At 33.9% G+C, this 20,645-nt stretch overlaps 1 protein-coding gene across 2 annotated transcripts in view; it reads right to left on the bottom strand.

Moving 5' to 3' along the window:
- Positions 1–4,908: 4,908 nt before the first annotated feature.
- The window catches only part of GLRB (glycine receptor beta), a 58,028-nt gene continuing 42,291 nt past the window's right edge, over positions 4,909–20,645 (bottom strand). For both annotated transcript variants that reach the window (XM_066387553.1, XM_066387562.1), the window contains 3 exons: positions 16,707–16,859; positions 11,294–11,586; positions 4,909–6,734 (listed from right to left, as the gene is read on the bottom strand). In XM_066387553.1, coding sequence (XP_066243650.1) covers positions 6,438–6,734; positions 11,294–11,586; positions 16,707–16,859 — 743 coding nt within the window. In that variant the 3' untranslated portion in view covers positions 4,909–6,437. The remainder of the gene's footprint in view (positions 6,735–11,293; positions 11,587–16,706; positions 16,860–20,645) is intronic.

The following is a 20,645-nucleotide window of genomic DNA, read 5'->3' on the forward strand; positions in this document are numbered from 1 at the left end:
TTTTTTATTTTTATAAATTTCAGAGAGAGTAGAAGGGAGATAGACAGAGATATCAATTTGTTGTTCCACTTATCTATGCACTCACTGGTTGATTCCTGAATATGCCCTGATGGGGGATCAAACCCACAACCTTGACATAAGGGACAATGCTTCCAACTGAACTAAGAAAGCAGGTCTACAGGAATATATTGTAATATTTTTTTTTACTTTTTCAAAAGTCTGAAACAATTTCAAAAAGTGTTTTTTCTCATCTTTCTTTATTTTTAAAAAATATGTCGGTGACATAAAATAGGTTAGGTGATGACTAGGCTGTGAGAGCTTGGGCACATAATGGTGAAAATCTGTGTTAGCAGCTTTCTGGAGGGAAATCTGGGAGAACCTATTAGAGCTTGAAATGCATACATCTTTCAGTTCTATAACTCTATTTCTAGCATCTGCTTCATGGAAATAGACATATGGGTGCATACAGATGTTTGTTGCAGTACTATTTTGTATTAGAAAAGAAAAACAATAAAACACTCTGCTTAAAAAGAAGCAAATTCAGGTACATTCATGCTATAGAATAATAAGAGGCAAAAGATAAATTTATCTACATTCAGTATGTCCTTTCACAGAAAGACATAAAGACATATTAAATAAAAAATAAATTATAAAACTACACATTACTCATGTGGTAAAATCCACTTTATATTAAATCCCATTATATTACATTATCTCTTTGTTAAATCTCATTATGTTAATTTTTCTTTTTCTCTGGTGGTTTGTTTATTTTATTTTATTTTACTTTTTACCTAACTAGCTGGTCTACTGGGTACTTCATGCAGTTTAACATACAAGGTCACACCAAGTTAAGACAAATGAAATTCTGCTTTGGATATCTCCATCTTCAGTGGCTGCCAAAGCCAGAAAAGGTTTAGAGTGGGTCTTGGTCATAAAGAAAGCTGAAGTGGTTGGCCAGCTGATGGGGAAAGGAAAAAGTTTTACTTCTTTACAATCTGAATGGCATTCTTGTTTTACAACGTATGATCTTTACTCACTTTTTGAGGATTCTGTTTCACAGAGAGACTGTGGACCAGGGCGTATTTTAAATTAGAGAAAGGCTGTAAATGCTTAGAGTAAAGTGTGGATGGATACAAGACAATAATGACCTCTAGGGAAGAGAGAGAAAAGTTTTAAGACAGAAAGCTACTTCAGCAACTTTAAGTGCTTACTCTAAATATACGTTTGTTTCATAATATGTCAAAATATTATATCATAATATGTCACATATTACTTGTGCAATTAAAAAATAAAAATCACAAAGTTAGTTCAAAAATGGAATTATAGTAGAGTGAGGCTTTAAACTGCTGTAGTAGTCTGATTAAGGATGGAAAAATGAATTGGTGTAGTGTCAACCCAAAGAGAAGGTAGGAGGTGTAAGAGGGATAATCTATAGTGCATAGTACTTGAAAGGGTATACAGTGTGAGAAAGGAAAAATGCTTTAATATGTGTCACCAGAATAGCAATAGCTTTATTAGAAATAGAAAACAAGAGAAACTACTGTTTTGTAAAGAGAAGATAATTTCTGTTTTGGAGACACTGAATTTGGCAAAGTGATATTCAGATAGATATACTGCAAGGTGTTTAGGAAGATATACTGTTTAAAGTGCACAAATCAGAACTGCACTGTACTAAGTGACCAAATCCTTGAGATAACAATTATAAAGCAACAGTTAGTAGACATTGATTATACTTCTTTGTTGTGATCATTGTCTAATGTTCTATTTGTAGTTATATATAACACATTTAATCCTTGGATAGCCATTTATATCTATATTTAGAATTAAAATTGGTCTTTAGAGGCTAGAATGCTATGTTACAGAAAGAAACTCATTTACAGTATATTCAACAAAGAAATTCTTATATAGTAAAAACTGTTTTTTATTTGGTACATTTCCCACTTAAAACTCTATGTAAATCAACCTCTCTAATGTTATTGAAATTAGCAAGTGTAAAGAAGATTATAAGCAAATGTGATTATAAATAAAAATTTTAAATACTTTAAGTCCTATTCAGAACATTTTTTTCTTACTGAAGTTCCATTAAAATGTTATTGCCTGGTTCCTCACTAGATATTGTAGTCCATCAATAGGGTTGCTTATAGTATTTTAAAACCAGTCAGCCTTACCAGGCAGTGGCACAGTGGATAGACACCAGCCTGGGATGCAGAGGCCCCAAGTCACTGGCTTGAGTGCAGGCTCACCAGCTTGAGCATGGGTTGCTGGTTTGAGCATGGGACCAAGACATGACCCCATGGTCACTGGCTTGAACTCAGTGGTCACTGGTTTGAAGCTCAAGGTTGCTGGCTTGAGCCCAAGGTTGCTGGCTTGAGCAAGGGGTCATTGCTTTGGCTGAAGTCCCCCAGTCAAGGCACCTATAAGAACACCATCAATGAACAACTAAGGTGCTGCCACTATAAGCAGGTGCTTCTCATCTCTCTCCCTTCCTGTATGTCTATCCCTCTCCCTCTTCCTCTCTTACTGAAAAACCAAAAAACCAAAAATATAAACCACCCAAAACTATTCAAATGGCTAAGTTTTATAACTATAAGGTCCTGAAAAAATTATATAGTAGTAGATTACATCCCATTTTTAAAAAAAATTAGTAAGCAATCAGTGAGAATATTTTAATTTTCATTAAATTTATTGGGGTAGTATTGCTTAATGAAATTATATATATTTCAGGTGTACAATTTTATAACACATCATCTGTATATTGTCTTGTGTGTTCACCACCCTAATCAAGTCTCCCATCACCATTTATCCCATTTGTACTCTCTTCTAACTGCCCACCCTCCCCTTAATCGTACTACTGTTGTCTGTGTCTATGAGCTTTTTTCTTTGCTTAATCCTTTTGTATTTTCCATCTAACTTCTCAACTTTCCTCCCCTCTGACAGGTATCAATCTTTTCTCTATATCTGAATCTATTTCTATTTCGTTTGTTTACTTTGTTCATATGATTTCACATATAACTAAAATCATATGGTATTTGTCTTTCTCTGACTGCCTTATTTCACATAGCATAGTACTCTCCAGGTACATCTGTGCTGTCACAAAAGGTAACATTTTTTACTGCTGAATAGTGTTCCATTGTGTAAACATACCATAGCTTTTTATCCACTCATCTGTTTATGGACACTTGGGTTGCTTCCAATTATTGACTATTGCAAGGCCAATTTAAAATTAAAAGAGAAATAAAGATCTTCCTAGATGAGAAAAAGCTAAAGGAGTTTATTGCTATCAAACCAGTATAATAAGAAATGTTAAAGGGTCTTCTTTAATAATGGTGAGGAAGATGATGATGATGAAGAATAAGAGGAGGAGGAGGAGGAGGAAGAAGAAGAAGAAGAAGAGGAAGAAGAAGAAGAAGAAGAAGAAGAAGAAGAAGAAGAAGAAGAAGAAGAAGAAGAAGAAGAAGAAGAAGAAGAAGAAGAAGAGGAGGAAGGGAAAGAAGACAAAGAAGAAAAAGAAAAGGTGGTACATAGTTAAAAGAATAGAATGGCAATAAGTAACTATCAAGTCATTTTAAATGCTCCAATCAAAAGACATAGGGTCGCTGAATGAATAAGAAAACAAGAACCACATATAAAACTGTCTACAAGAGACTCACCTCAGAATGAAAAATATAGACTAAAAGTAAAGGGATGAAAAATGGTACTTCATGTGAAAGGAAATGAATAAAAGCTGAGGTAGCAATAAGTATATTTGACAAAATGGATTTTAAAACAAAGGCTATAGTAAGAGACAAAGGAGACAATATAATGATAAAGGGAGCAATTCAATGAGATTATATAACCACTGTAAACATTTATGCACTCAACATAGAAACACCTAAATATATAAAAACAAATCTTGATGGACATAAAGGGAGCATCAACAGAAATGCAGTTATAATAGGGAATTTTAACACCCTACTGACATCAATGGATAGATCTTCCCACAGAAAATCAGCAAGGAAACAACAGCCTTAAATGACACACTAGATCAGATGAATTTAACTGATATCTTTAGATCATTTCACCCCTAAGCACCAGAATGTACATACTAGGATAGACCACATGTTAGGACACAAAACAAGTCTCGATAAATTTCAGAAGACTGAAATCATATCAAACAGCTTCTCTGGCCATCGGGATATGGCACTAGAAATCAATTACCAGTAAAAAACTTAAAAACACGCAAAGGCATGGAGTCTAAATAACATATTACTGAACAGTGAATGGGTTAACAATGAGATCCAAGAAGAAATCAAAAGATACCTTGAAGCAAATGAAAATTAGAACACAACAACACAAACTCTATGGGACACAGAGGAAGCGATCCTAATAATTCATAACATTACAAGCCTGTCTTAAGAAACAAGAAAAATCTCAAATGAGTATTTAACTTTATACTTAATGGAACTAGAAAAGGAATAACAAACAAAACCCAAAGTGGGTTGGAGGAAGAAAATAATAAAGATCAGAGCAGAATTAAATGAAATAGAGTCTACAGAAAACAGAACAAAAGATCAATGAAACCAAGAGCTGGTTTTTTGAAAGTATTTATAAGGCTGGCAAACCTTTTTTTTTTTTTTTTTTTTTTTTTTTTTTAAATTATTTTTATTTATTCATTTTAGAGGAGAGAGAGAGAGAGAGAGAGAGAGAGAGAGAGAGAGAGAAGGGGGGAGGAGCAGGAAGCTTCAACTCCCATATGTGCCTTGACAGGGCAAGCCCAGGGTTTTGAACCAGCAACTTCAGTGTTCCAGGTCGACGCTTTATCCACTGTGCCACCACAGGTCAGGCAAGGCTGGCAAACCTTTAACCAGACTCATCAAGAAACAAAGAGAGAGGACCCAAATAAATAAAATCAGAAATGAAAGAGGAAAAGTAAAAATTGACACCAAAAAATACAAAGAATTGTAAGAAAAATATTATGAACAACTATATGCCATCATTTAAAAATTAAAGTCTTCAATAAAGCATTTAATTATATATCACAATGTGCATGAACAACATTTAAGCATTTTATTACTGAATTGACCATACAAACTCTCAGCTAAAATAAAAACCTCCAAATAATGTAAATATGTTTATTTGGTCTGTGTTAGTTATGTAAATTACTGATAGTTCTAATTTCAGCTACAGAGAAATAGAAAGGTACTCTTCCTATGTTATTAGGAAATGGGAGTTTTAGAGACCAAAGAGTACCTATTTTCAGATTGGAATGATATAAAAGATAGTAAAACCTAAGTAGTCAAGACTTTTGGCAAGAAAAAAATACAAAAAAGAAGTTAGACCTAACATAAACAAGGATATTTACTTAATCTTTAAATATTTTGTAACAAATCCAAAAACATTTAAATAAATGCAAAAACTAAATAAAGTCAGAAAAAAACTTAATTTTACTTAAAAATATGTGAGCATTTTAGTAAAACAAAGAAATTAAAATTCTTAAATAATTATGGGCCCTTCCCCAACAAATTCAAGTTACTTCTAGTAATAGAGTAGGTTCCTCTTGATTTCTTTAAAAATGATGTGAAGTCATATATCTTTCTTTTACTGTATTCTGATTTAAAATATAAATCACTCTTTGTAAGGCACAACAATTCTGAATACTCTGTATCAGCAAAATGATTCCATAATAACATATTTAGGTTTTTATGTGGATTAAATATACTTTCTTTTATCAGAAATATTTAATTAATGTATCTATCATTTATTTTTATTTTATCAGAAGCAAGAATTCAGTATGAATTCACAGAAATTCCGATTTCTCTTTTCTTCAAAAATGATTACTGAGTTTTATTATCTGGCATTTTAACAACACAAGCACACTTTAAAATGAGCTTATTTTTACAAATTATTAAATTTTTGAACTTTATTTCTCCACAGAGCCCACATAAGTATAGCTGATATATCTCTAGTTACAAAGTTTAAACAATATGTAATATAATTTTGCTTAATCTGTGATAATACCATCTAAAATTATACAAGAATAAGATGGCTTTCTCTGAAAGTCACAAGGAAGGAATTTTGAAGTACTACATACGTGATAATGGTGATCATAACAAGATTCAGCGTGCATGTCATTTTATTATTAGAATTATCTGAAGTATTTGCAATTTACGCTAACTGAAGAGGATTGTTTGAATTTTATTTTATGTAGTATGCTTATCCTTCATTTATTCCTAAAGCAATATGTTTGCTATACATATATGCATCATTATTGGAGCACAGATATAACAAGACCATGCTGCCATTCAAATTAAGGTGCTACATTTCTTTTTTACAATCAAATGGCATCCAAAATGCAATATATTGCTATGAAAATGCAAAATTTTTCACAGATTGGCATTTATGAATAATGCTGGTGACAATGAAATGAGATTTTATTTTCTACCAATGGAAAAGATTTATCATAAATATATAGACCAATATATAACATTGAAGAACAAGAAGCAGAAAGGAAACAATGCTCTTGCATAAAGATCAATTCTCTTTGCTGCTGTTGGAATAACGGGTTTGGCAGGAGGAGGCTTCTTGTTGTTCTTTGCCTGAGATTTCCCTAGTCCGTTGTTGACTTCAATAGGTTTTCCATAGCAGTCATAATTGGATAATTCAAAATCTCTTGGTAAGCTTCCAACAATACTGAAGTCATTAGATCTCAGGTCAGACTTAGAAGTACAAACTTTTTTGCATCTGGTCTCACCAACCTGGAAATAAAAATTAAGTACAGAGTGTTTATAGAACTTTTTTTTTTTATAAAACATATATCTTCAAAAGGATATTTTAAAAATCAGATATAATGGTCAACTGATAAAACATCAGATTGCTCAAATATTTAACTCTAAAATGGGCCCTATAGAACAAGGCTTATGTCATGGAGTGAACGTTGATACGTTATTTGATATTAAGGGATCAAAGTGCAAATAGACATTTATCTTAGATGCTCCCAAGTTTGTGAGTCCTCAATTGAAAAACCACTGAATAAAAATCCAATATTTAACCACAACACAGACCATATTACTAAAATGGATTATGAAAACCATCCAATACTTCTGACCTTTGACTTTCCTGTGGAATTTATCACCCCCAATGAGACAGTGTTCTTTCTAAATAACACTCTCAAATAAGACCAAAAGATGGTCACAATTATCATGAACCATAGATTGGCTAGTGGAAGGCATTTCTAACTTGTTGGCTAAAGTTGAGTTAGCTAACCACACTCAGAGAATCTAAAGAAATTGTGTATATTTCAGCCAGATCATATGTTACAGAGATTATTCTGTTGATAATCTTTGATTTATTAGATTTGAATTATTTCCCAAATATATACACATGGCTTTGAGATATCATTCATAGATAGATAAGCAGACAGACATACATATATATAGACAAACAATAAATAGATGAGAAGATAAATAGATAGATAAATAATTTCCAAACCTTTCATTTTAATTCCCCAATTTGAAATTTTAAAAGGCCATTTTCAGTAAGCATCCTGTCATCCAAGCTCCACCACCATGCACAGACACACCAGACTCACACGTTCTCACTCATACATTTTTCCTGTAAGTGTCCCAGACAGAAGATAACATTTAAAGTTATAGTTTTCCAGGGATGTTTGAGGAATGTGTAAGTCTCAGAATGCATCAGTGAATTTTTGTAAAGAGTACATCATCACCTTGAATGGAATACAAGTTGAGAACAGACTCTACATACCAAATCTTTGTACACGCCTCAAATTATCAGAGCAATCTTCAAAATCTGGTACACTGTGGATACCCGAGTCTTCCTCCCCTTAGAATTTTCCACTCCAAAAGCTTTAGATGCACTAACTGTGCTTTAGAATACACTCATCAAAACAAAGAACAATTCAAGCTTTAGACTTAGAAAACATGACTCTTATTGGTTATTTACAGAAAAATGGCCTAAAGTATTTACTATAGAAATGCACTTTATATAAATCATATTTTACATGGGGTTTTAGTATCTGTAACTAACTAAACAAGAAGCCAAATTTATATGATATTATTACTTATCACATAAATACTTCAATTTTTTTAATCTTTTATTCATATAAACATATTCTTAGATCTGCCAGCAATTTTAATGATGTTAGAATTTTATCTATATAGTTTATTCAAATGTGGGTATAGAATATTTATTCAGAGAGTTATTTAAATATAGTAAACATATCAGTAAGGAATGAACAATTTCAATGAAAAAAATGACATAAAAAGCACTCCTAAAGCTTTAATTTCATTATACTAATTTTTTTAACCATTTATTTTATTAAATTTTTTTCCATAGATGTTGTTGAAGATTCTTGGATTTAAAATCAGTAGAGTTGTGTGTGTGTGCATGTGTGCACATGTGTGTGTATATGTCTATTGGTAGAGAGAACCTCTATTTACTAAAGAAGTAATTTTTAATGATATGACACACTAAATAAGATATACGATTAAGTTTCCTACTGAAAAGTACTTAGGTCCTTCCCTAAATAACTCATGATTCATTAGCTAATTGGCTGAGCTCATCTTGCCCCATTTATCAACAATTTTACAGAGAACTTTCTTTTTGTAGTTACTCTCTACACATAAGTATCATATATGTATATGAAAGTACAAAAAAGTTTACAATATAAATACTATTTTAAACAATTGTCACATGAAGAGGGATTAAATAAACTGTTTATAAATAAAACTAACCTTACTTAACACATTCTTAAAAGTGGTCTTGGTTATATTAATCTCTAATTTATGTTTTATCATATGTTCCTCATACAAATATATGTCTTGCTTTCACATAAACTTGTCACTTTTCAAAATTACTGGTAGCAAAAATGAGATAGTATGATAATGAAACTGTAAAAAATAAAAAATAATGCAGATAAAAAATTACCTAATGCTTCAAATTTTAGCCCCTAAGATTATCCTTCTGGTCCTTTCCAGTGTACGTCTACATACACTTAAAAACAAATTACCTTAAATAATATTGAACTTAGGCATGATTTCAATTTGATCATGGTATTCCTACAGAAAATAAAAATACGCTCAGAAAGAAATAAACTCTATATTTAACACAAAGTTTAAATTAGCCTTTAATTTAAAAAACATATCATTGTCGCCCGACCAGGCAGTGGTGCAGTGGATAGAAAGTCGGACTGGGATGCAGAGGACCCAGTTTCAAAACTCCGAGGTCACCAGCTTGAGCATGGGCTTATCCAGCCTGATTGAGGGCTCACCAGCCTGAGCACAGGGTCCCTGGCTTGAGCGTGGGATTATAGACAGGACCCCATAGTCGCTGTCTTGAAGCCCAAGGTTGCTGGCTTGAGCAAGGGGTCACTCACTGCTGTAGCTTCCACCCCTCGTCAAAGCACATATGAGAAAGCAATCAATGAAAAATTTGGATGCTGCAATGAAGAACTGATGATTCTCATCTCTCTCCTTTCCTGTCTGTCTGTCCCTATTTGTCCCTCTCTCCGACTCTCTCTCTCTGTCTCTGTCAAAACAAAAACAAAAAATAAAAACATATTCTCATAAATTACTTGATACTCTTCCAGTCTCATCTTCTATTTTATTTGATATTTGATCAAGACCCAAAGTATATTGAACTTTTATTAGGTAATTATTTCAGTGCTTAAAAGATGAATTTAAAATAATATAATTCAGTGTAATATTCCAGATATTATTTATTTTTAAAAAGACTTTATTTATTCATTTTAGAGAATAGAAAGGGAGACAAGGGGAGGGGGGGAGCAGGGAACATCAACTCCCATATGTGCCTTGACCAGGCAAGCCCAGGCTTTTGAACCAACGACCTCAGCATTCCAGGTTGTTGCTTTATCCACTGCGCCACCACAGGTCAGGCCAGATCTTATTTATTTTTTATATTTATGTTCATAAATAATCTTGGTATGTTCTGCAGTACTCTGACATTCTGGTTCTCTTCAGTCCTCAATATCCCACTTCATGGAATGTATTAAGATCCCAAGCTCACTTGCACATTGGTATTCTCTGTTACTAGTACATTTCTGCAGTTATCGAGGCCCTATCATACAGCAGAGAATGAAGCTGACTGTGGCACTACTGAAAATCAAGCACATGCTCTATAGGACAGCTTTGCTTTCTGTCTCCAGATCTCTTCACTAAGGACCAAGTCAGAAGGTGGGAGGGATTAGCAGGTTGGAAATATGAGAAAGTGGTAAAAGTTGGGAGATATAAATGGAAGGGTTAGAGGTGACAAAGACATGACTTCTTTCAGGCCGTTATAGTTCTGCATTAATGAAAATTTTATTCTTATTCTTCATGAAGAAGATTATGCTACTAATGAGTTATAAAGTCTGAAGAACCCTCCTGCAAGGTAGCAACTAAGAATTTGCAGATGTCCTGGTTGTAGGCTTAGAATATGAGTTTAATGACTTAATAGTAAGAAAAAAAAATCTATAGGCTGCACTGCATAAGAACTCATAGCTTGCTTTTGTACCTAAAAATATAAATGAGGCATACTTGTCTAATTAAGTAAGTGGGAGTGGGAGTGGTAAACAAATTAATAGAGTGGTATGGGGCTGAAATATAGGCAGAGTAAGCAAGATTTTCCAGGTTGTTTGATGCTATGGACCTATTAGCCCCTTGGGGAATGTGTCATGCTAAACTCAGTGGAAATGATCTCCTGGTTGATTAGTCTTCCCAACCAGAGCAATTTGACAGCTATCCCTAATCCATGAAGCAGCCTGTTGGACAAGTCCCAGAGTTTGGGCATAGTCTCCCAATGGACCAGGCATCCACTAAATAAGTAGCTTGCCTGTCATGTTCTATGTGAAACAGTCTAATCTGATGAGAAACGTGTAATTTAATCAAGAGCATGGTACTGTTTATGATGGTTGGTAGGTCAGCGCTCCCCCCAGTAGTCCTCCAAGCTTTCACTAGGACTTATCAAATGAGAAATAGGAAGGAGGTCTATTGTGGTTCTGGCAAGACCTCCACATTGGATGCTGATCATCAAAGCAGAGGAGTATTGTTAAACTCAGTGGAAAGGCCTCCAGAAATTTGATAAGGTCCTGATTTTTTTTCTTAATTAGTACACGACCTAAGTGTTCTCTATTTGTTTTCCAAAAAAGTAGGTTGCTGTTAGTTCCTTTTCACCTAAGAGAGAAAAATGAATGAATACCAATTCTATCAAACCTTTAAACCCACAGAAGAATATTTCTCTCCTGACACAACAAAGCCTTGATGGGGAAAATTATTTCATTGGGTAATTTTATTCTTACCTGCAGAGTGCTAATGTGAACGGGAGTGCCTGTACCATTCACAGTATTCTTTTTAACTGCATTTCCACCTTTTCCATCTGCTTGCTCAGCCTTAGCAATTCTGGCTTTTTCTGCTTCAACTCGTTTGGGGTTATTTAGCATCACCTGGACCACGGCATACTCCACAAGGGAGGCAAACCCAAAGAGAAGACAAGCGATGAGCCAGACATCAAGAGCCTTCACATAGGACACTTTGGGCAGTTCAGCCGCAAGGGTTGTGCACTCAGAGGCCAAGCTGAGTACTGAAAAGATACCTACAGAAACAGAAGCGGGAATTAATATGCTACTTAGCCCTGTAAAAAAGTGTCCTGTAATCATTACTCTTTGACTATGTCCCTCTCCAGAAACCTCCCGAAACTCATGAACAATTCATCAGGTTCCTTTAAAGCACAAAGAGTAGAAGAAATAATCCATACATACTTTTTAAGGTAGGCATTATTAAATATGGTTGGGGAGGTTTATAAATACTCAGCATTTTAAACAAAGAAATAAAAATTTAAACCGAGGTATATAACCATATTTTGGAGCTGATTTAAATATTAAATTTATCTAAAACTACTCTATAGCGTCTCTGAGGAAGCCACAAAGCTTATTTCATTTTTCAGCATTATTTTAGATAGTTATTGAGTTGAATTTTATCTGATGGACAGCTAAATCAGAACAAGAATAGAACATACAGAGCAATTTTTTGATAAGGGTCACAAAAAATATGATAAAAAAAGGATAAAGTAGAGAACATTGCTAATTATTTGGATGAAAACAAATGATTCCAGTTTTCAAGAAAAGAACAGAATTCTGCTATATGTAATGGTAACAGTACATGGAGAGCCAGCTTCAAAGTACCCTTGGGAGCTTGACATTTCTTCTTATAAATAAATGTATTGGGTGACGTTGCTCAACAGGGTCACATAAATTCCAAGGGTACATCTCCCTGACACATGATTGCAGCCTCATTGTGTGCCCGCCACCCAAAGTCAAATCATCTTCTGTATCTGTTACCATATATTTAACCCCCTTTACCCTTGATTAACTTCCCACCCCATCCCCTTTTCCTCTGGTAACCACTGTACTATTGTCTGTGTTTATGAGTGTCAGTTTTATATCCTACATATGAGTGAAATCGTATGGTTCTTAGCTTTTTCTGACTGACTTTGCTTAGCATAATGTTCTCAAGTTCCATCCATGTTATCACAAATGGCAGTATTTCATCCTTTTTTTTATGACTGAGTAGTGTTCCATAGTATATATGTACTGACATTTCAAGTTATACAGGGGTGGGCATAGTTGTTCATATGGAAAGAAACATGCAGGTAATGATTATTACAATAGTTTTACTAACTCAAAAGAATGTCAAAATGGCAAAGAAAAAAAATCTACCTACTTTTGCCCACCTTTGTATTACTATATGAGAGTAAGATATTTCTAATAAAGAAATATTGACTATTTGGGGAAAATGCATAATGTTTTTGACAAACCTATAAATTTAAGTCTAGTTTTGGGTGTTTTATTCCCAGAACATTAACTCTTATCCTCTAAAAGAATTAACCTATTAGTTGTCATTGTCTTCAGTGCAGATACATAACCCTTAGAATAAAATTTCCCACATTTTTGGTTATTAAGATTTAGATTTGGTCCTTGTGGTTTTTATTAGACATAAACTACCAATTTTTTATTCTAACAAAGTTGTCATTTTCATTGCTTCTTTCCTAGTTTCCCTCTTTTAAAAATCTGTATTTCATTTAATTATTCCAATAAGTCAGGCGGGAGATTTGCTCAGAGCCATTCTGATGGAAGAAAAAAATAAAATACTTCAACTAATCAATATCCCAGAAGTCAGATATATCACATTTTAAAATTTTTTTATTGAATTTATTGGGGTGAAATATGTTAATAAAAGTATATAGGTTTCTCAGCATAATAAAGGCCATCTATGATAAACCATCAGCTAACATCATATTAGATGGCATAAAACTTAGGACTTTTCCCCTAAAATCAGGAACAAGACAAGGTTATCCACTCTCTCAACTCTTATTCAATGTAGTGCTGGAAGTTCTAGCCAGAGCAATCAGACAAGAGAAAGAAATAAAAGGCATTCATATTGGGAAAGAAGAAGTAAAGGTTTCACTTTTTGCAGATGATATGATCCTGTACATTGAAAACCCCAAAGACTCCACAAAAAGACTACTAGAAACAATAAACCAATACAGTAAGGTCGCAGGATACAAAATTAACATACAAAAGTCCATTGCCTTCCTATATGCCAACAATGAAACATCAGAAAACAAACTAAAAAAAAAATCCCCTTCATGGTTGCAACAAAATATAATTAAAATACCTAAGAATAAACATAAAAAAAGAATGTAAAGAACCTATATAATGAAAACTACAAAGCATTGTTAAGGAAAATTGAAAAAGATATAATGAAATAGAAAAATATTCCTTATTCTTGAATAGGAAGAATAAATATAGTCAAAATGACTATATTACCCAAAGCGATATTCAAATTTAATGCAATTCTCATCAAAATTTCAATGTCATTTTAAAATAAATAAAACAAAAAATCATCAGGTTTATATGGAACTATAAAAAAACCCAAATAGCCTGACTAGGTGGTGGCGCAGTGGATAGAGTATTGGACTGGGATGCGGAAGAACCCACGTTCGAGACCCCGAGGTCCCAGCTTGAGCGCAGGCTCATCTGGTTTGAGAAAAAAGCTCACCAGCTTGGATTCAAGGTTGTTGGCCTGAGTAAGGGGTTACTCGGTCTGCTGAAGGCCCGCAGTCAAGGCACATATGAGAAAGCAATCAATGAACAACTAAGGTGTTGCAACGCGCAACGAAAAACTAATGATTGTTGCTTCTCATCTCTTCATTCCTATCTGTCTGTCCCTGTCTATCCCTCTTTCTGACTCTCTCTCTGTCTCTGTAAAAATAAATAAATAAATAAATAACTAAATAAATAAATAATATATATATAAGAAAAACAAAAACAAAAACAAAACCCAAATAGCCAGAGCAATCCTAAGAAAAAAGAACAAAGCTGGGGCATTACAATACCTGACTTCAAATTATATTATAGAGCCACGACAATCAAAACAGCATGGTATTGGCAGAAAAATAGACACTCAGACCAATGGAACAGAATAGAAAGCCCAGAAATAAAACCACATATATATGGTCAAATAATTTTTAATAAAGGGGCCAACAACACACAATGGAGAAAAGAAAGCCTCTTCAACAAGTGGTGCTGGGAAAACTGGAAAGCCACATACAAAAGAATGAAACTCGACTACAGTTTGTACCCTTATACTAAAATTAATTCAAAATGGATCAAAGACCTAAATATAAGACCTGAAACAATAAATTACATAGAAGAAAACATAGGTACTAAACTCATGGACCTTGGTTATAAAGAGCACTTTATGAATTTGACTCCAAAGGCAAGGGAAGTGAAGGCAATGATAAATGAATGGGACTACATCAGACTAAGAAGCTTTTGCTCAGCAAGAGAAATTGACAACAAAACAATCAGACAGACAACAAAATGGGAGATGATATTTTCAAACAACAGCACAGATAAGGGCCTAATATCCAAAATATACAAAGAACTCATAAAACTCAACAACAGACAAGCAAACAATCCAATAAAAAAATGGGAAGAGGACATGAACAGATACTTCTCCCAGGAAGAAATACAAATGGCCAACAGATATAAGAAAAGATGCTCATCTTTATAATCTATTAGAGAAATACAAATCAAAACTATAATGAGATAGCACCTCACACCTGTTAGATTAGCTATTATTAACAAGACAGGTAATCACAAATGTTGGAGAGGCTGTGGAGAAAAAGGAACCCTTATCCACTGTTGGTGGGAATGTAAAGTAGTACAACCACTATGGAAGAAAGGATGGTGGTTCCTCAAAATATTAAAAATAGAACTACCATATGGCCCAGCAATCCCTCTACTAGGAATATACTCCCATAACTCAAAAACACTGGTATATAAAGACACATACAGTCCCATGTTCATCGCAGCATTGTTCACAGTGGCAAGACATGGAAACAATCAAAAAGCCCTTTAATAGATGCCTGGATAAAAAAGATGTGGTACATATATACTATGGAATACTACTCAGCCATAAGAAATGATGACATCGGATCATTTACAACAACATGGATGGACCTTGATAACATTATACTGAGTGAAATAAGTAAATCAGAAAAAAAAAACTAAGAACTATATTATTCCATACATAGGTAGGACATAAAAATGAGACTCAGGGACATGGACAAGAGTGTGGTGGTTACCGGGGGTGGGGAGGAGAAGGGAGGGGATGGGGGCAGAAGAGGGGCACAAAGAAAACCAGATAGAAGGTGATGGAAGACTATATGACTTTGGGTGATGGGTATGCAACATAATCAAATGTCAAAATAACCTGGAGATGTTTTCTCTGAACCTATGTACCCTGATTGATCAATGTCACCCCATTAAAATTAATTTTAAAAAGGTATATAGGTTTTAGGTATTCAACTCTATAGTACATCATCTGTATATTGCATTGTGTGTTCACCACCTCCAGTCAAAGGGAGATTTGCACAAGGGCTTTCTGATGGAAGGAAAAAAATGACATGTGACAACCTGAGAAGTCAGAGTAAAAAAAAAAAAAAAATTTAAACATTCCAAACAATCAAAACTTGTTGTGATGTCCTTATTTTGAAGTTTATTCACTTTACCCATAAGAAGGGCTCTTGCTTATTTCCTCAAGCACAGACTTTTTAACCCCTATACTGACACAATTTTCAAGTCTGTTTAATGGTGTTTCTATGGCAAAGACTAAGAGCATTATGAGCAACAAATAGGAAGGTATGGATGACCAGCCCCTTACTCTCACTAGCCACTGCTGATGATACAGCACATAATAACTGATGTTTAGAGAAACGATACTTAGTCATTTTTTTAAAAGAAATTATTTTATATCCCCTGATTAAGAGTAGGAGATAGTACAAAATATTAGTTGAAAAGATTTTCATAAAATTATTGTTTTTAAATTTGTCACTATTGGGAATTTTAGGCTTTCATTATCTGTGAATATCACTAAGTAATAATTATTTCATGAAAGTCAAACCAGGACCAATTTACTTGTTGAAAACACCCAAGGACACAAAAAGAAAAAGCTTAGTTTAACAATAAAGTGCTTATATATTGAGAAAATCTAGTTCAATGCCAAATTTTGAAGGAAGTAAAAAAAAGTGAAAAAGGAAAAGGTTGCCATCAATTTTCAAACTCATTATTTCAAAATACTAGTTTTCCCGTTAGTTACATGAAGCCATGACCCATTACTGCGGGGAGAGAGAAGCATGGAACACTTTACCCAGCGGCACTCGGGCGGCACTCGCATCGGGGTTGATCCAGAAGGAAAGCCAGGAGAGGACCACGATCAGCAGTGTCGGGGCATAGACGCCCATCATGTAAAACCCAACCTGTCTCCTTAGCGTGAAGATGACTTCCACACATGTGTAGTACCCTTTCCGGGACAAACATAGGAAAAGTATGAGGTTTGCACCCACATACAACTTCAAAAACCAATAAGGGATCTGGAAGTTCTAAGTCAATTCTATTTGAGACAATTTTACAAAGTGAACTCCACAAAAAAAGGTTTTTTGTTTTTTTCCCCCTCAAGATAGAAACATAATTGATGCGATCTAAAAGGATGACATTATGCGACTGGTTTCACCTGACTTTTCACAACTTCACTACTACATTGAGAAATAGATACGGTGTGTGTCTCCCTTCTGTCATGGCCTCGGCTTTAAGCCTGTGTTTAAAGAACCTGCAATGGACTTAAACTTTTCCTTACCCATGGGTACTCTCTGGGCAAATGATTTAAAAGGAATCAAGCAGGCAGCAGTAAGTCAAAGGACAGGTCCAAAAAGAAACACTCTTGGACTAGCACGGTCAGTTTAACTCTTCAGTCATGTGTACCACTTCTTATTCAGAAAGGATGGAAGTCTCTAATAATGTATATGTATATTCAAGCCTTAAAGATTAAGAAAGTATTGGAAGCAAACATTGGCAGGAATAAAAAATGTGTTTTCATTATATGGAGATAGAGTATTATAAAGTGCAAGCATCTGTGATTCCTCTAATTCTCCCTTCCTGTGCTCCAGGCCCTCACATGCACTCTAATTGAGAGAAAGCACTTTGCTCTTACATGCTGAGACAACTGCAGAAATTGCTTTACAACATAATTCTAGAGCTGCCAGGACATCAACTAGTCCTCCAAATAAATCACAAATTATGAGCAGCCTCATAACAGCCCTTGCTGACTTGAGACAGAAAATAAGTGACACAAATAGTCTCCTAGCACCGCTAGCACCAGAATATTTACAGATATTTGAGTTTATCAGTCAGCAATTTAAGTATAATATTTAATACTTAAAAAACTTAATTTAAATAAAAATGTCATTTACCTTTCAACATAAATAAGATTATGTACAAATATCAAGTTAAAATACCTTCAATTGTATTCAACTTAAATTGCAAAATTGCACATTATTTATAAATGTTGAAACAAATAAATGAACAATAACTAAATAAAATAATTCTAGGAAAAGGACAATATTCCTTTTTACTATTTTATATTTTAAAAATTATATTTATCTATTGTTCCTGGTTGAGAAGAATATATATACCTCTGACGTTAGAACAATCCATATATTAATTCATGAACGGGACAGCAGAACTTGCATACATTAGGGTTTTAATAAAAGTAAATAAAAGATGTTAGTCATACTTCCCTATCAAATACATAGATTAGGAATCTATCTTTTTTCCCCGTTGTGAATTATAATCATTGTTACTTCTAAAAGATTAGAAAGACATTAGAACTAGTATGTAAAAACAATAAATAGTTGAAATGAAGCAAATTCTAATTATGCCAAAGGTTTCCATATTATATAAAAAAAATAGATACGGAAGTGTTTTCTCTTTATAAATTTTAATTTCATTAAAACAAGGTAATTTATTTAAATGGTATACAGGTTTTAAAAAGATACAAAAGGTAAAACAATAAACAATTTCCCTCCCTTTTCTGTTCCCAGCCACTCATCTTAACTTACAGCCTGGAAAAAAGAGAACATATGTTCCTAACTAACAATCATGGACAAAGTTTCCAAAATATAATCTTTCATACATCCAAAATACTGCGGTTAAAAAAGCTCACACTATTGCCTACAAGTGGTCCTGAAGTAACTGGCTTTGTAATAGCCTCACCTACTAGAGATAGAGATAATGTGCTTATGTATTATTAGGTAGACTAGTGGTCACAAATATGATAACAATTTAGTATGGAGAAGTTCACTTTAAGATGAATTTTTGCATTCATCCGACCATGTTTAAATGGAAGCCTAAGAACATGAGCCCTGTACTGTGAAGCAAGTTTACACCATATCCGTTTATGTATGAAGGCATCTCTGGGGGAGGGAGCCTCCCAGAATTTGAATGCACTTGGCAGTGGAATACAGAGTGGATATTATCGCGATTTGCTCCATAAACTTTTATGAGAAACATTTCTTGATGTTTTTTGATCTTTTCCTGGTACTGTTACATTTATGAGAGGCAGGTGGGCAGCTAATTGATATAAATGTTCATTGGCAAATTCAATTTACTTTCTATTTCCTATGGGATTTTGTTTCATTATTATTCACTCAGGCTTCCAATTTTTAAGTCTTTTTGTGTACTTGTTTCCCCACATATTTCTCTACCTTTGCAATTTCTACAATTATAAAAAAACATAAGTTTTAATAAATTTAAAGCCAATTCATTATTTCTGATAATTCTGTACACATTCAAAAAATGTTGGCCATTATTTTATATATGTTATTCTCTATATCTTTTTCACTGTTCTATTTGATTAAGCATTCCATGCATTTTGAATGTTCTATTTTTTCTAAACACATTCCTAAACATCGTCCAAAGATTAATTTATATTTTACTTATATTCAAGATTCATGTGAATGCCGATAAAACATGTTAATTGAAACATAGTGCCAAATATTTTTATGTTAAATATAAGTTTTTGTTGTTATTTTTCTGTAACTAATAAAGTATCAGGGACTTATTATAACTCAAAAAATGTAAAAACACTTTTCTTATCATAAATCTCATATAATTCTCCAAATACTCTCTCCCACAGCACATGTTCTCATTTCCTCCTCAGAACTAAAATGAACTATAGTTATTTGTTTACTTATTTATCATATTAGAGTATGAATCTATAAATGGCATGGACCTACCTTTTATTCACTGTTGAGTCCCCAAATGAAGACTTTTAAATGGAGGACTTAAAGGTGAAAAAAGTTAATACCCCCATAATTTTCAATGCTGCTACATAATTTTATGCTATTACTTAAAGTTAGAAATAAAATTTCTAGGTTTTTTATTTCATCTCTAGATGAATTTAAAACTTCAGTAGGGCATACAGGGGGTCCTTGGGTTACGACAGTTTCAACATTCAACATTTTAAGTATAAGATGCTCACTGCCATAAAAAAAAACTTTAAAAACTGAGACATGAACTCCGTTCCTGTCTGTCTGTCCCTATCTATCCCTCTCTCTGGCTCTCTCTCTGTCTCTGTTAAAAAGACAAACAAAAAAAGGCATGAATGTTGTGACTTATGCAGTTAGCATCATACTTTTTTCTACACTCATTATTTTGTCATTTTTTCTGTTACTACAGTACAATGTACAGTACAGTATAATTATATCCTTTTCTTTTTTCTGTGGCTTAGTCGTGTTTTTATTTCCGGATTATGACTTTACAACTGTGTTAGGATGGGTAAGTGACTTAGGCTAGGGTGAGTTTCAACTTACACCAAAATTCGGGTTACATCACTGTCATAGGAATGGAACTGTGTCATAACCCTAGGACCCCAAAATATTGTATTACAATTTTTTAAACAATATAGATAGTGTTTATTTTGAAATGTTAGGCATATAATATGGCCTGAACAGGTGGTGACACAGTGGATAGAGCATTGGCCTGAGACACTGAGGACCCAGGTTTGAAAACCTGAGGTTGCTGGATTGAGCGCGGGCTCATCCAGCTTGAGCATGGGTTCATTAGCTTGAGCTCAGGGTTGCTAGCTTAAGCATGGGATCATAGACATGACCCTATCATCACTGGCTTAGTTAAGGGGTCACTGGCTCACCTGGAGCCCTCAGTCAAGGCACATATTAGAAAGCAATCAATGAACAACTAAGATGCCTCAACTATGAGTTGATGTTTCTCATCTCTCTCCCTTCCTTTTTGT

This window comes from Saccopteryx leptura, chromosome 1 (genome assembly GCF_036850995.1).
Source record: "Saccopteryx leptura isolate mSacLep1 chromosome 1, mSacLep1_pri_phased_curated, whole genome shotgun sequence".
Lineage (NCBI taxonomy): Eukaryota > Metazoa > Chordata > Mammalia > Chiroptera > Emballonuridae > Saccopteryx > Saccopteryx leptura.